The following is a 14430-nucleotide window of genomic DNA, read 5'->3' as shown; positions in this document are numbered from 1 at the left end:
GGAGAGGAGAGGAGAGGAGAGGAGAGGAGAGGAAGGGGATGCAGGACTCTACCTGTGCAGGAATCATTGGAGGATCAGCACCTGATAGAGTTTTCTAAGAAGTCTTCCTTTCTCTGAAGATAAGTTACTATAGGTAGTAGTAAAACTAAGCCTAAAAGGCTTTCCCTACTTTGCCTTGAAGTAAATTTACTTCATCATTTACTCTGATGCTTATCTATCAGCTGGTGATTATATAATCAATCAGATCAGAGCTGATAAGCAGTATAATGGATGATAAAAACAATGAAAATGAGTTTTCAAGACTGTCTATATGATTTAGAAACACAAATAATATTGTCCCTGGATTCTTTTTAATACATCACTGTATAGCTGTTCTATAAGTAACTTTTCTATTGGATGCTAAGAAAATTTACTCTGTAAAAGAATATTGTGGCAAATCTTTAAGGAATTTCATTTGCTTGCCCGTAAGTTGCAGCTCTAGAGAACAAAAAAAAAATGCTTCTGTTTGTCAAGGTCAGGTAGACAATCGCTAAGAGATGCTAAGAGGACATCCTGTGTATGAAAAATCTCTACGGCAAACAGAAAGAATCCCAAAGGTATTTTCTTGAAACCCTGGTATCTTGAAGGAAGTGTTGATTCTTTTGGATCCAACTTGTGAAATACTCCTATGTTCACTGTGACATTTTTTTAATGGATCAAGGAAACCCTTAGGTGGATTCCAGATTCTATTTTTAATTAGGTTTGAACCGTGTTCTTATTTGCTTTAGATGTTTGCAGTGTGGATCACTACTCTTTTTCTTCTTGACGCAGCCAGAGGTAAGACACATAGTTGATAAAATCTATAAACATTAAAAGTTGTTGTGTGCAGCTTATACTAGAATAATTATGTTTTAGAAAAAAGATATGATTTGGAATGGATTTAATGGACTTCTTCATTAGGAGCACTGAGCTACATCACGCCTTTCTCACATTTAACCTATTCCTTTTTAATTCTGTTGAGGTTTTTGCAGCTAGCAAGCAGAATGGGAATTAGAAAGGTATATTTATATGCGAATTGAGAGTTCTTCTGCAACAGCTTCCCCCACCTTCCCTGAACCCACATCAGCATTTAAGGTACAGCACGTGTAGTGCCAGCCTAGACGCTTACTATTCACAGAGCTATGCAGAGAATAAGGTAATAGTCCTTGTCCAAAACACCTCTTCACTGATAGAAAAGAATAGTTCAACAGGGATAGACACACAGAAAAAAACAAAGAGAAACAGAAAAACCACAGTCCAAAAGGTCACTGGCATCAGAGGAAAGACGCGTGTGAAAATGACTGGAGTCTCTAACTGCAGCTCCACAGCCAAGTCTTCTCTTTCTCTAGATGCATTTCCAGTATATCAATCTACCCCTGCATTTCGTACAGAGTAACAAATAAGAGTAAGGCACAGTCTGATGTACTACAAATCAGTCACCTCTCCTAGGTAATAGTTCCTCATTGTTTCTCCTATCTTTTTAATAGCAATAAAATTATTCGAGGTTTCACAACTGTAGTGCTATCAATAGTGGGTAAGGATGACATTTAATGGTAACACCCCTATGTCATATTTGCATCATTACTGTATCAAATCCACAATAGAAATTGGGAAACTCTAGTCCTTCAGGCACAAACCACACTTTCCAAGGCTGTGCTTTGCTCTAGGCTTCCACTCAAATTCTACTTCATTGTTTCCACTAAAATCTTACGATGATAAAACAATAGGGGAAATGTCTCATGTACATTGTGGAGCAACCAGAGGAAGCTGTTCTAATCCTTTTTTTTTTTTCTTTACACTCCTTCATGAACTGTTGCACAAGTAATAACAATTTGGGTAATCCCTGGAGCATTAGGACTAACTGAAGGACTTCTCTGCACTGGCAGCAAAAGACAGTTTGTTCTCTGCATCCATAAATGATCAAGATCTTATCATGTTTGACTGATAGCTGTGTTAAGAATATGTTCGACCAAACATCCTGCATTGATGAACACTCCCGAGTTCATCAAGGTGAGCTCTACATTATGTTTGCAGCCCAAATCAGTAGTCTTGAAGTTCAAGATCCTGCGACATGCACAAGGCACAGGAGCACAACTGAACCCCTAAATGAAAAAGGAACACAAGCGCCATCTGTAAAGGTTTAGCCCCAGCCCAGCCTGATCGACAGCCAAACGCACGTAGTTGTGACTGCAATTCCCCCCACACACACGTACACGCAGGGAAAGGGAAATGAGAGAAAGACTTTTGTGGATTGGAAACTGGAACAGGTTTAATGAAACAATAATAACAATAATCCAAATCAGCCATTTTCTTCTTCCCTGGTAAAACCCTGTCCTGTCAGCTTCTTGTAAAGTGGTGGCAGCCCCACCTGCTATGTTCCCAGAACACTAACATTCTTCTTTGCCTCCCCCAGGAAGGGAAGTTTGCTATGAGAGGGTTGGATGCTTTACAGATAATCCCCCTTGGTCTGGGATCCCAGGGAGACAATTGGCAGGCGTGCCCAGCTCTCCAGAAGATGTGAACACCAAGTTCCTTCTTTACACTAGAGACAACAGCATGATACATCAAGTAAGAAATTTTGCTTTTAAATCCTGGTATTATACAACACATTCAACAACTTATGCAGACAGTGTCTTTTGTCCCATATTTTTGCTCTTATGTCTTCCAGGAGAAGCCTCAATTCTATATTACACGTGAACAGTCCATCATAATTTCCTATGCTTTTCCTTTTCCCTCATTTCAGCTTTCTGATGAGCCAGGTATATTTACAACATATTAATCGCCGCCTTCTAGCACAAGTCATCTGATATGTTTTGGATATATTTTGGATATATTTTATGTATTTCTTTACAGTGAGTTAATGTCCCGAATTCAGTTTCGTGTTCAGCACGATAAAGGCAGAGTTAGGGAAGGCAGTGCAAAAGAAAAGCTCACGTTTGGCTCCTATGTATCTCCAGATTAAAAACATGTTCCAAGCGTGTACACACAACTGAGGGATGGGGATCATACCCATGATTATTAGGTCCTCTGAACCACATATGTTTGGTCTCAGAGGCTCTGCTCATGTGGTGGCCGACGCTGACCCCTGAGAGCAGGTAGTTAAGAATGAAGATCGGAAGAGAAAGTACCCACATTCGCGAGAAAGGAAGGAGAATATGAAAACGTACGCTGGGATGGAGCAGTCACATCCTTGTTTTGTTTGTTGGTTGTGTTTTTGACAGAAAATTTCTGCTACAAACCCATTGACTATTAAAGCTTCAAACTTTCGCGCGCACAGGAAAACTTGCTTCATTATACATGGGCATCTTGGTGGAGCAGATCTGCCCTGGATCACAAATATGTGCAGGGTATGGCATGCATGTTCTCATTTTATTTGTGTTTGAGAGTGCCAATATCCACATACCTACTTCAACTGCCTTAAAATTCCCATATGAAATTTACGCCTCTGTTCTTTAATTGATTCAGGGAATATATGAGAGGAAAAAACTCAGAATGAAGCTCAGTTCCACATACACCACCCTCTTGTTCCTAGTCATGAGTATAACGTGCTTCAGCCTTCTGCTAAATGCCCCTTTGCAGCATTCACCTCCATAGGGAAAGCTATAATTAATAGATTTTTCAATTCCTTGCCAATAATACAGAAAAAAGTCACTTTTCTCACCTCAGCAAAAGGTAAAAAATAAACATTTCAGTTTGAGCCAGGCCTTTGATCTAAGAAAACCAAAGTGCTTTGTTCGGAAGATTGGTTTCATTTTATTCAGACACGTTTCAAAGAATGAAATTGTTTCAGAATGACAAATCAGAATGTTCTGTTGCCAGAAGCGTATAAGTAGAATATTTTAGATAAAATATATTAACTTAGAGACTGAACAATTCAAGCACAGGAGCACAAATTTGTAAATCCTTTTAGATGATCCAAGCATATAAATTTTGAAGGATAAAGCTTGGACAATAAAAGAGAAGTCATATTACCCTCTTTTTTTCTAGCTGGGGTTCTTTCATTAAGAGGAGTTGACACCCTAAAGCTAACTAAGGTATCTGGAATGGAAAACAGGACTGAAGCAACTCCTGTGTGTTTTATACACTGTTCAAATCACTGCCTCCACTCTGCCTCCTTGTGTTGATTCTTCAGTATTAGCAGGAATTAGCACACTAAAGAGAGAACCATAGAATCATTAGTTTGGAAAAGACCTGTGATATCTTCTAGTCCAGCCATACTTGTTCACTACTAAACTATATCCCTGTTTTCCACCAGCTCATGTTTCACATTGAGGACGTGAACTGCATTTTGACCGACTGGACGGGTGGTTCTAGTGGTTTGTACACTGATGCCGTTAACAACGTCCGCATTGTGGGGGCTGAGCTGGTCTATCTGGTGAACTTTCTTGAGGTAAAGGAATCTGTGAAACAAGAATATCGGCACATAGTCTGTATGGTAAAGGCTGTATTCAGGGTGGCACCTTTAGATTTGATGCAATAGAGTCAGGAAGTATAGGACTACTCAATAATGCAGCTGAAAATGCCACGAGAAATCTCTAATCTCACACAAATTGAAAGACCTACTTTAGTGTTGGACCACAGATAAGCACATCCCTTAAGGCTTACAGGCCAGTTTCGGAAAGTTTGGCTCATGATGGGCTTTTTACCGAATAAGACATCAGATTAGAGCCTAGCAAAATTGCCGAAGTGAAGGAGTAGTAGAGGGCTGATATGGTTAAAACATCCCTCCATGGGTCTAGCACGCTGCCTGCTGTGGGAACTGGGTTACAGCACAGAGAAGCGACTTTCCCACAGCCAAAGTCAGGCTTCCATCACAGAACATCAGCTGAGCCCAGTACACTAGCAGCTCTCCTGGAATGGTGCTCCCCGTCCTGCAGGACCTGCATGATGGAGGGTCTCCACAGTAGGATGACCTTTCGATTCACATAGAGGATACACTACAGATAAAAGTACTGCAAACTCCTCTGTCCTGACCAGACAGGCAGGTTTAGCAGAGAGGCAGGGTGGTTGTTTGCCTTTTGGGTAAGTAATTTGTGCAAAGTATGAGAGCTACATGCAGGAATTTGCTTTTCCCCTCTTACTATCATAAGGGACAATTCCTGACAGAGGTTACTCCTTTTCAGATGCATAATAAAAGAGGGGAGCTGGTAACGGCTTCTCTTCTGTTATCCCACCACCTGCAATGGTAACTTTCCACCTGAGATGCTCCATCACCTGCTGGCCTGGCCATGTCCTGGCACAGTATGGGGCCTTGATTTGCATTGGAAGGGACCTTAAAGATCACCCTGTTCCAACTCTGCTGCCATGGGCAGGGAAACTTCCCACTGAGTCAGGTTGCTCAAAGCCTCATCCAACCTGGCCTTGAACACCTCCAGGGATGAAACATCCACGACTTCTCTGGGCAACCTGTGCCAGTGCCTCACTACCATCACAGTAAAAAAACTTCTTCCTAAAATCTAATCTACACCTACAGTCTTTCAGCTTAAAACCATTCCACCTTGTCCTGTCCCTGCGCTCCTGACAAGGAGCCCCTCCCCAGCTTTTCTGTAGGCCCCACTTAACACGCTTCTTTTTCCCTTTCCGTACATCTTACAGAAAGACTATGGCTACTCTCCTGCCAACATTCATTTCATCGGCCATAGTCTCGGCGCACACGCCGCAGGGGAGGCAGGAAGGAGGAAACCCGGCATTGGAAGAATAACAGGTACTGAAGCTATTTTCAGCTGATGAAACATTCTGTTTTCATGCAACAAAAGAGAACTGAAGAATCATTGCAGCCTTACAAACACACAGTCAGGACTGCAATGTGTTGGTCTATCATAATTAACAGCCAGCGTAGTGGCACATAAATGAAACCACGTCCTATCACAAGCCAAGCATTACACACATCAATGTTCACAGCTCTGAGAAAGGTTGGACAGCAACAGAAGCAGAAAGGCTTTACTGTCCTGATTGTGGCTAAACAGAGGTCACCTTCTACGGGTGAAAAGCCCCGGGGAACACTTGGTTATAATTGTAGTAATATAAAACAACAGGAACAAAATAGCGCATTGCATGCGAAATAAGAAGACTCGTAAAACATTAGCCACTCACTGTCATATTTGGTTTTAAAAACTCACTCTAACAAGACTTTTCAGCAGTTCAAAAGACTGAAAATCTGAAGTGAAAAATCGAAACCCCTTGATCTAGGGATGTCGGGATGAGGCAGTAAACAGCCATGCACACCTTGAAAAGAAGAAAGCACTTGGTCGCGTAGCTACACAGAGAGACACAGCATCATGACACAATCACACATCACTTTTTAAGATACTCGCTGTATTCCACTTTCCTTTCTCCTCTAATTATTTCTTCTCTCTTCACACACACTGCTTTGGCTCAGCTGTGCGCACAGTAAGCAGTCATGTAAGCAGTTTAGGAGAACTGGGGTCCGAATTGTGTTACTTTGGTCCTCAATAGAGCTCACTGACACTGAAGCGAAATGTGTAACATTTTCAACTAAGCTCTTTTGGAAATAAAACAGATTTTTGACCAAATCAAAATTCTCAGATGAATCTCCACGCTCAAATTGTCACATCAACATTTCACATCACTCACTAACATGCAAAAACAACCCCAAACCTCTTCTTATGAGATTGGTCCACACGAGTAAGTCAGGCGCCCACTGTCCTTTTACTGCATTTCATTGCCTGTAGCCGTCTTTCTGTTAAAAACCTGCTTGTTTTGCTGGTTGTCATGGACCACAAAATGGATATTTATATACAAAGTAAAGGTAGAAATGTTATTACATACAGTATACACACACTGTATTTGATGACATACATGTAATAGTATTTACTCAATCACACATATCTCTGTTTATTTAGGTTTGGATCCAGCTGGGCCCCTTTTCCAGTATACTCCAACAATGGTTCGGCTGGATCCTTCAGATGCAAAATTCGTGGATATAATTCATACTCATGCTGGTCATTTGTTCTTTGACTTCGGTAAGTTTTCACGCAAAGGCTGACACCAACACAGAGATTGGCCACAGCGGATCAGAGCGTGATCAGCCTCGATTCACTGAACATTTCAGCTCCAGGGATTCTTCAGACTTGTGGCCACCTGGATTTTTACCCAAATGGTGGGAAGAAAATGCCAGGATGCATGCAGCTTCGTATCCCTCCTGCAACTCGGAATATCAATGACCTTATGAGAGGTAAATATATGATAAAGAATAACACCTCACTCTAAGCTACAGATAGAAATAGAGGCTAGGCTAAGGTAAAGCTTTTTGGATGAGTGTGTTATTTGTACAGCTCTGATTTGGAGTAGGGAGGGAATGCTCAAAAATGGAAGATTTAAAGCTGCCTGTGAAATACCCTCCAATATTCTTATGTGCTAACCGAGGCAAATTCCGGATGGAAATTTCAGTTACAGCACACAGGCTTGTTCATCTCAGCCTTTATAAGAGTCTGCTACTGTGCTGACAGCCTGACCTCAGCGGGAATTCCGTACATGAAGGACCAGTACAATTTCGTTGAAGGCTAATCCAAAAATGAGTATTTTAAAATCTGAGCTTCCTTTCTCCCTAGGAAGATATCAGTCCCAATATTACTGGGGTCAGACGTACTCAGCCACAACATTAATAGCTTTAACATCTTCAAAGAAAACAGCACAAGGTTAAAAATATAGGAGATAATAGAATGACTGCTGCATTGATAGTCCATGTTCTTCAAAGAAAGCTGGGCAGTTAACCAGAATTACCCTGGGATCCACTACAATCCATCCCTAAAATCCTGTCTTCTGATCCTAACCTACAGATATAAGAGCATCAGTTATTCACAGCGGAACGTTCTGCAATCTCTACCATTAGTTAAGTAATTGGCTTTTAAAAATGCTCTGTCTTCGAGCTGGTTGGAGAACTTTATAACAAAGAGGGCCGAATGCTGGCTGTGCACAAAGGCTTCAGAACCAAACCACTTTCCAAACAGACTGTATAGGAATTTCTGCATTTTCAGCAAAAGAAATTTCAATATTTTCCACGGACGTTTCAGGAGACTATTTGCAATTTCGTATATTTAGAGCTCAGCTCTTTTGAACAAGAGTAGATGGAGTTGGTTCTTCATGCAGCTCTGAAAACCAGAGGCAGCCTTAACCCCTGCATCTTGTTTAAACCTTACTTCATGCATCTTTCTTCTTTTTGACAATATTTACATTTATGTAGTGCTTTTATGGATGAAGGGCATTAGAAATGCTATTTAGTAACTCCTTTATACAGCTTTTGATGCAGTAAGGAGAGGAGTATTATGTTGTCACCGTATAGATATTAAGCGAATTTGGCACTTGCACAGTCAGTCAGCAGTAAGAGCTGAGATTTTTAAAGTTAAAAGTTAACCCTTCTGAATTAGATTTAAAGTAAGAACTTCAAAGAAAATAGAGGAAGCCTTGATGATGCAGATTGTTTTCAAGAAAAACAGACCAAAGTACATTTCAGAGGGATTTTGGTGTGGTGTTTCCTCTCTTTATATAAACAACAATGTGCATCAACTGGTCAACACCAACACCATCTGTCCTTAAGATGCATAAATATTGACAGCAGGTGAAATTCTGATTTCACTATAAACTGTGCCAGCTTGCAATCCCTTTGGTGCCTCCAAGACTCCCTCCTGTGATTAGGTGAGGCCTCACAAATGCTGAAGCAGAGCAGAGCCTATTTTCATACAACCTAAATTTGTGCTTTGATAAAGGAGAGACCTCTCAGCCAATGAAGACAATACTTAGAATCATAAAATCTTTAAGGCTGGAAAAGCCACTAAGTTCATCAAGTCGTAACTTGTTACGAGGGACCTGTAGACAGAACCCAAATACCATTTCCTTCTTTCCTGTACTGTCTGCTTATAAATTTCACTCTGATGGAAAATTGCCTTTGTTTCAAATAATTCTGACAAAATCAAGGACACATTGCCAAGCACCTCGCTTTTCAAAGTGTTTCACAGAATCACCACTGTCTGATGACCACAGATTTTCTTAGAGCTTAAAGCCGTCGAAAGCCACTGAAGTTAAAATAATTACTAAATTATCTTTAATTCTAGAAATGACCGGAAACCCTGGTTTTACAAAATACCATGTTGTGATAATTGTAAGCAAATGAAAAGTACTTCTTTGTAATTACTATATGCTTTACAGACCCTGTAGCTATGAATTATTCCCGTCTTTGAAATATAAAAGGGAAATTCTCCAAGGTTCTCCTTCGTTCTCATAGTAAAGTAAAAGCAGTTAAGTACACACAGCAGGGCAGGAGACTGCACAAGGTCTGCCTTCATGCATCTCCACCTTCGTAAAATCTGTGATGAGTACATGAACACACAGATTAGAACATAACCCTTCCCTGTTGAAAAAATATATGTAGTTGATATAAAACCAAATAATTCACATCTTTTAATTATTACCTTCTTTTAAAAATATGAAACTTCATTACAGGCACAAATGTTTAGAGGAAAAAAGGCCCACAGGTGTTGTTTTGACATGGAATCTATGTTAATATATAGTTTTAATCTTTTTTCACCTGGGCTTCTTCTCAGCATATAGAACTTTTGGATGTGGACATAAAAGAAGTCTCCGATATTATGCTGAGAGTATTATCACTCCCGATGGATTTGTTGGGTACCGGTGTGAAACATACCGAGATTTCATATTGGTAAGTATTGGGTACGTATTTATTTGTGTATTGTAGCCCTGCCCTTCTTCTCTTAATAGTTTCTGGGACAAGTTCTACACTCTACATCACTGGGTACAGGGGAGGCTGTGCAGACCCACTGACTACCCGCATCCAGACCATACCCCAAACCCAGGAGAAATGTAGGAGCAGTTAAACTTCGAAAAAAGTTATTCTAGAAAAAGAATAAAGCAGCAAATATCAACACCAAAAAGAGTTACAAAGGGAGAGACGAGTAAGAGGGTAATGAGAGGCAGGGGTGGGGTCCACCTGTTAGAATCAGAATCGTTGAGATGGAAAAAGACCTCCAAGATCATTGAGTTAAACCATCAGCCTAATATCACTGTGCTTACTAAACCATCTCCTGAAGTGTCACATCTACAGTCTTCGTGAACACCTCCAGGGATGGAAACTCAATAACCACACTGGGCAGCCTGTTTTGCATAGGTCAGGAAGCGCATCTAGACCTGGTGGAACCCATTATCAGCCCCTGGATTTCAGAAATGTTTAAACAGCTGTATAAATAATAAATATTCACAACATATAGGGTAGAGGAACTGTTATACAGCACAGCATTGCTCACACAGCCCTCAGGTGACACAAGAAAGAAGGCAACACGATGTGCTGGTGTTTCATTCCAGTTATAACTGGGTTTTTAGTGGACCGGTGTTGCTATGTAACTTGAAAGTTTGATATAATTCAGGACTTGAAAACCCGAACCCTGTGCAATTTAGTGATGTGCAGGAATTGTGTTTTTCAATCTCATAACAAAGAAGCTATGATTATCATTTAGCCTTTTATTCATCTAGTGCCCCAAAAGCCAAAGATCCACAAATACTAGTTCCTACAAACCCTCCCATATTTCAAAACGGAACTATCTAAAAATAGCAATACTATTTTTTCCAACTGCAATTAAATCACTTTCCTTGAAAATACATACATGCTTATATAATATATATTTTTTAATGGGCTTAAGGTCTTGACCTGAGCGTGTGATCTGTGTATGTAGATTAATTTCATTAAGGTTCTGCATGGGAACAAAGGCTGAAAAGCAGGCAGAACGCACACCACAGTGAGATCCCAGGCTTCAGTATTCCTAAGCTTAAGTACCTTTACCATGTAAGAGAGACATCCAGCCAGACCTTCCTTGCAAATATGATTACCCGCTCTATAATAACTGATAACCTTTCAATGGACCCTATGAAAGATGAACATATTACCTGTATTTTACAGATCAGGTAACAATATAGTGTCTTTTAACACGTGTTATTTTTCCCCAGGGAGAATGCTTCCCATGTCCAAAGGAAGGATGCCCACTGATGGGGCATCATGCTGATAAGTTTTTACATAAAACTGAAAAAGAACAGCAAAAGGTTTATTTAAACACAGGAGCCTCCTTTCCATTTGCTCGTAAGTTCTTCTTTTGGGTGATGAATTCTGAAGTGGCAATGAATTTTATGCGTGAACGAGTATATTACACTTCTAGAGAGAACTGCAGGTGTTAATAAGTGGCACTCACTACAAAATCTACTAATACTTGCCTTCATAAAGAATGACATTTTATTTGCTTACAACCACATTTGTACAATCCTTTCCTCTCCCTGAAAGACACTGAAATGCATGAGAAGTTTCTCCTTTAAGAAAGAAATCGCCTTACAGCCATAATCTATTTCATTTTCCTTTCAAAGGCTGGCGAAAAGAAATACGTGTCAGACTATCTGCAGCGGAAACCATAAAGGGAAAAATAGATATAGCCTTGACTGGAACTAATGGGATTAGGAAACCCTATACAATTGACAAGTAAGTTTAATGTGACTGTTGCAAATGGCTCTATCATTGTTATTGTATTGAATTTTACATATCTCATCTCGTTCTATGTGATCTGTGATTTAAACTGGTAATAAAAGTAGTTGATAAGTGGTTGAAGTTCCCCACACTACAGATTGTGGTCAAAATCTGCTTGACCGTCTCTCTTGCTCTGTATTTTCTTTTCTTTCTGATGAGGACAGTTAGCATAGCAAAGTGAGAAAGAGCAAGGTGTGAAGTGGCCTGGAGTCCTGCGTTCAGTCCTGGAGTCCTCAGCACGGGAAGGACATAGAGCCATTAGACCAAGTCTGGAGGAGGCCATGGAGATCATCCAAGGGCTGAAGCACCTCCTGTAGGAGGCCAAGCTGAGAGTTGGGGTTGTTCAGCCTGGAGAAGAGAAGGCTGCAGGGAGACTGTAGAGCAGCTTCCAGTACTGAAAGGGGCTCCAGGAAAGCTGGGGAAGGGGAGGCAAAGTGACATTTCATCCTCAGAGTTACTCAGGATACGTCATGCCAGAAGAGACGATGTTAGCAGACATACCACCACAGTTGCTCCAGGGAAGAAAGAAAAAATATAGCAATACTGATTTGGAGTAAGAAAACAACTGAAACGTCAGCAAGACATTCTTTCCTAGTCCTTACCAAAAAGGTTAAATGAAATGCACTTTGTATTTTTGTGTGTGTGTGTTTTAATCTTAACTTTAGTTCTGTTACAATGGTTGCCCGCCCAAGAAGTATGTGATATATTTCATGTACAAAAAGGGTACAGTCCGAGTACTCTACAAAAGACTTTGCTACATGGCTTGAATGAGTAGTCAGCAGAAAGGAAAGAACTTGGTGTTTCTGGACCAGAGCCATGATCTGCTACTGCTTGAGCTGGACGCCTCAGGTCTGTGTGAGGCTCCACACCAAGAGCCCTGTGCATTCCCCAAGGAACCTTCTCTCCAAGAACATGTTCTAAGCCAAAATTTTACGCAGCATCCTCGACAGATAGCGCTTGAAATAAAAAGTAATAAAATTATAATGATTGTATTCAAAGCTTCAACTCTTGCAGCACCCACAACTCATCTCCTTTTCTGCCTAAACTGTAGCATCATTTTTCCCTCATTTCTAAACAACCCAGAGCATCATTTCTGTGCTTTTTGTTTGGCAGGGGCACATTTAAACCAGGCAACACATACTTGAACTACATCGATACAGAAATCTCTGGGAACGTTTCAAAAGCTGAGTTTCTCTGGAATAAGCATCTAGGCCATGTGCACCGAGCCTGCATGGGAGCTGAAGAAGTCACAATAATATCTGGGGAAAATGGAAACGTGTGAGTACATAATCTAAAGGCCTTCCATTCTATGCAGAAAAAAGAGGAAAAAAAACCAACCACAAACCAAAAATGGAGACAAAAGCAATACACCTTTGCGTGGTATCACATCCCTTAAAGCAAGTGGTTGAAGTATTGGAAAAAAGAGCCTAATCCAAATTTCACTACAGCACTTGGGTGTTTGGCCGACTGCAGTTACTCCCACCAGCTCAGCTCTGCAGACAGACTTTCCCAAAGAACAGAAATATCAAATCTGAAATTCTGGAGGGGGGGGGGGGGGGTAGCCCGGCACTTGTAAGAAAAGCACAAGTTTTTCTCCTAAATTGTGGGTTTGAGTGCCTACATCTGCGTTAGAGTCATAGAGTCATAGAATAGTTTGGGTTGGAAGGGACCTTAAAAATCATCCAGTTCCAACCCCCCTGCAATGGGCAGGGACACCTCTCAACAGACCAGGCTGCCCAAGGCCCATCCAACCTGGCCTGGAACACCTCCAGGGATGGCATTGAACACCTCCAGCCACAGCTTCCCTGGGCAACCTGTGCCAGTGCCTCCCCACTCTCATGGTGAAGAAATTCTTCCTTATTTCAAGCCTAAATCTGCCCCCCTCCAGTTTATACCTGTTCTCCCTCATGCAGTCCCCACAAGCATGTAGTTAGCAAGTTAGCACGCAGCACATCAGAAGCAGCTCTGCACGGTGCAAGAGTAAACTCGCTTTCCGCTGCCTCTAACCTTGTCCCAAGGGCTGGGCACCACTGGTGTCCGCAGTTGGCTGTGCTTCTGGAGCGCACCTCTCACTTTAGTTTTAACCAAAATGAAGCTACTAATGGGTCCCAAAGCGTGGGAAGTGGGGAAAATGGAGTGAAAGGTTTCCTTTAAAAGCGCGCTCCTGGTCCAAATTAAAATGTTAATGGAGCCTGAGCATAAAGGCGAACACATCTTAAAATGTATTAGTCAGCAATTAGTAGCTCTTTAAAAAATCCTTTAATGACATGCTGTGTTCTCAGGCTACCAGAGCTCATGCTTTGACCTAACGTGAAGTAAAAATAAGATTTATATTGATTATTTTGAGCTGCTGCTAAGAAAACATCCTATGGTGCCAAAAAATGTTTTCTTAACCTCTTTCTCTGTCTGCAGGTCTGCGTTCTGCGGCTGCGGAACCGTGCCAGCCGGCACGTGGCAAACCCTGGCGCCTTGCTGAAGCTCCGCGAGGAACGCTGTGGTTGCCCACTCTGGTAACCCTCATGGCCTGGAAGAGGACACTTCTTCAGTCAGCAGCAAACTTTCACAAGACTCCTTCAATAGATTATGAAAAACTTGGGCCAGTCCACTACGAAAGCTCTGTTTCCATATTAGTGTGGCCGGCTTTTATCCACTCTTCTGTGAATCCCAGTTACAATGACAGCTGACAGTATTGTACCAGGATCGCACGCGCGTAAAAATAATCCCGGTCAATTCCACTTTGAAATACACTTAATGATTTATAGGAGCGGCGTCCAGGAAAAAAACCAAAACAATTAATAATAAAAGAAAAACAAGGGAAAAAATAAAAGAAAAGGAAGATAACAAGAGAAAAAGGAGGAAAGAAAAAGGGGGAA

At 41.2% G+C, this 14430-nt stretch overlaps 1 protein-coding gene across 1 annotated transcript; it reads left to right on the top strand.

Moving 5' to 3' along the window:
* The first annotated feature begins 275 nt into the window (after nt 1-275).
* On the top strand, nt 276-14292 carry LOC104067805 (pancreatic lipase-related protein 2). Its single transcript, XM_054071828.1, has 12 exons — nt 276-816; nt 2432-2586; nt 3240-3365; nt 4274-4408; nt 5614-5722; nt 6882-7001; nt 7091-7213; nt 9579-9694; nt 10993-11122; nt 11401-11512; nt 12671-12835; nt 13970-14292. The coding sequence occupies exons 1-12, from the start codon at nt 768-770 to the stop codon at nt 14031-14033; spliced, it is 1404 nt and encodes a 467-aa protein (XP_053927803.1). The 5' UTR covers nt 276-767; the 3' UTR covers nt 14034-14292.
* Nucleotides 14293-14430: the final 138 nt, after the last annotated feature.

Source organism: Cuculus canorus, chromosome 7, assembly GCF_017976375.1.
Source record: "Cuculus canorus isolate bCucCan1 chromosome 7, bCucCan1.pri, whole genome shotgun sequence".
NCBI classification, from domain to species: domain Eukaryota; kingdom Metazoa; phylum Chordata; class Aves; order Cuculiformes; family Cuculidae; genus Cuculus; species Cuculus canorus.
The sequence above is the reverse complement of the archived record's forward strand: the minus strand, read 5'-3'. Positions and strand labels throughout refer to the sequence as shown.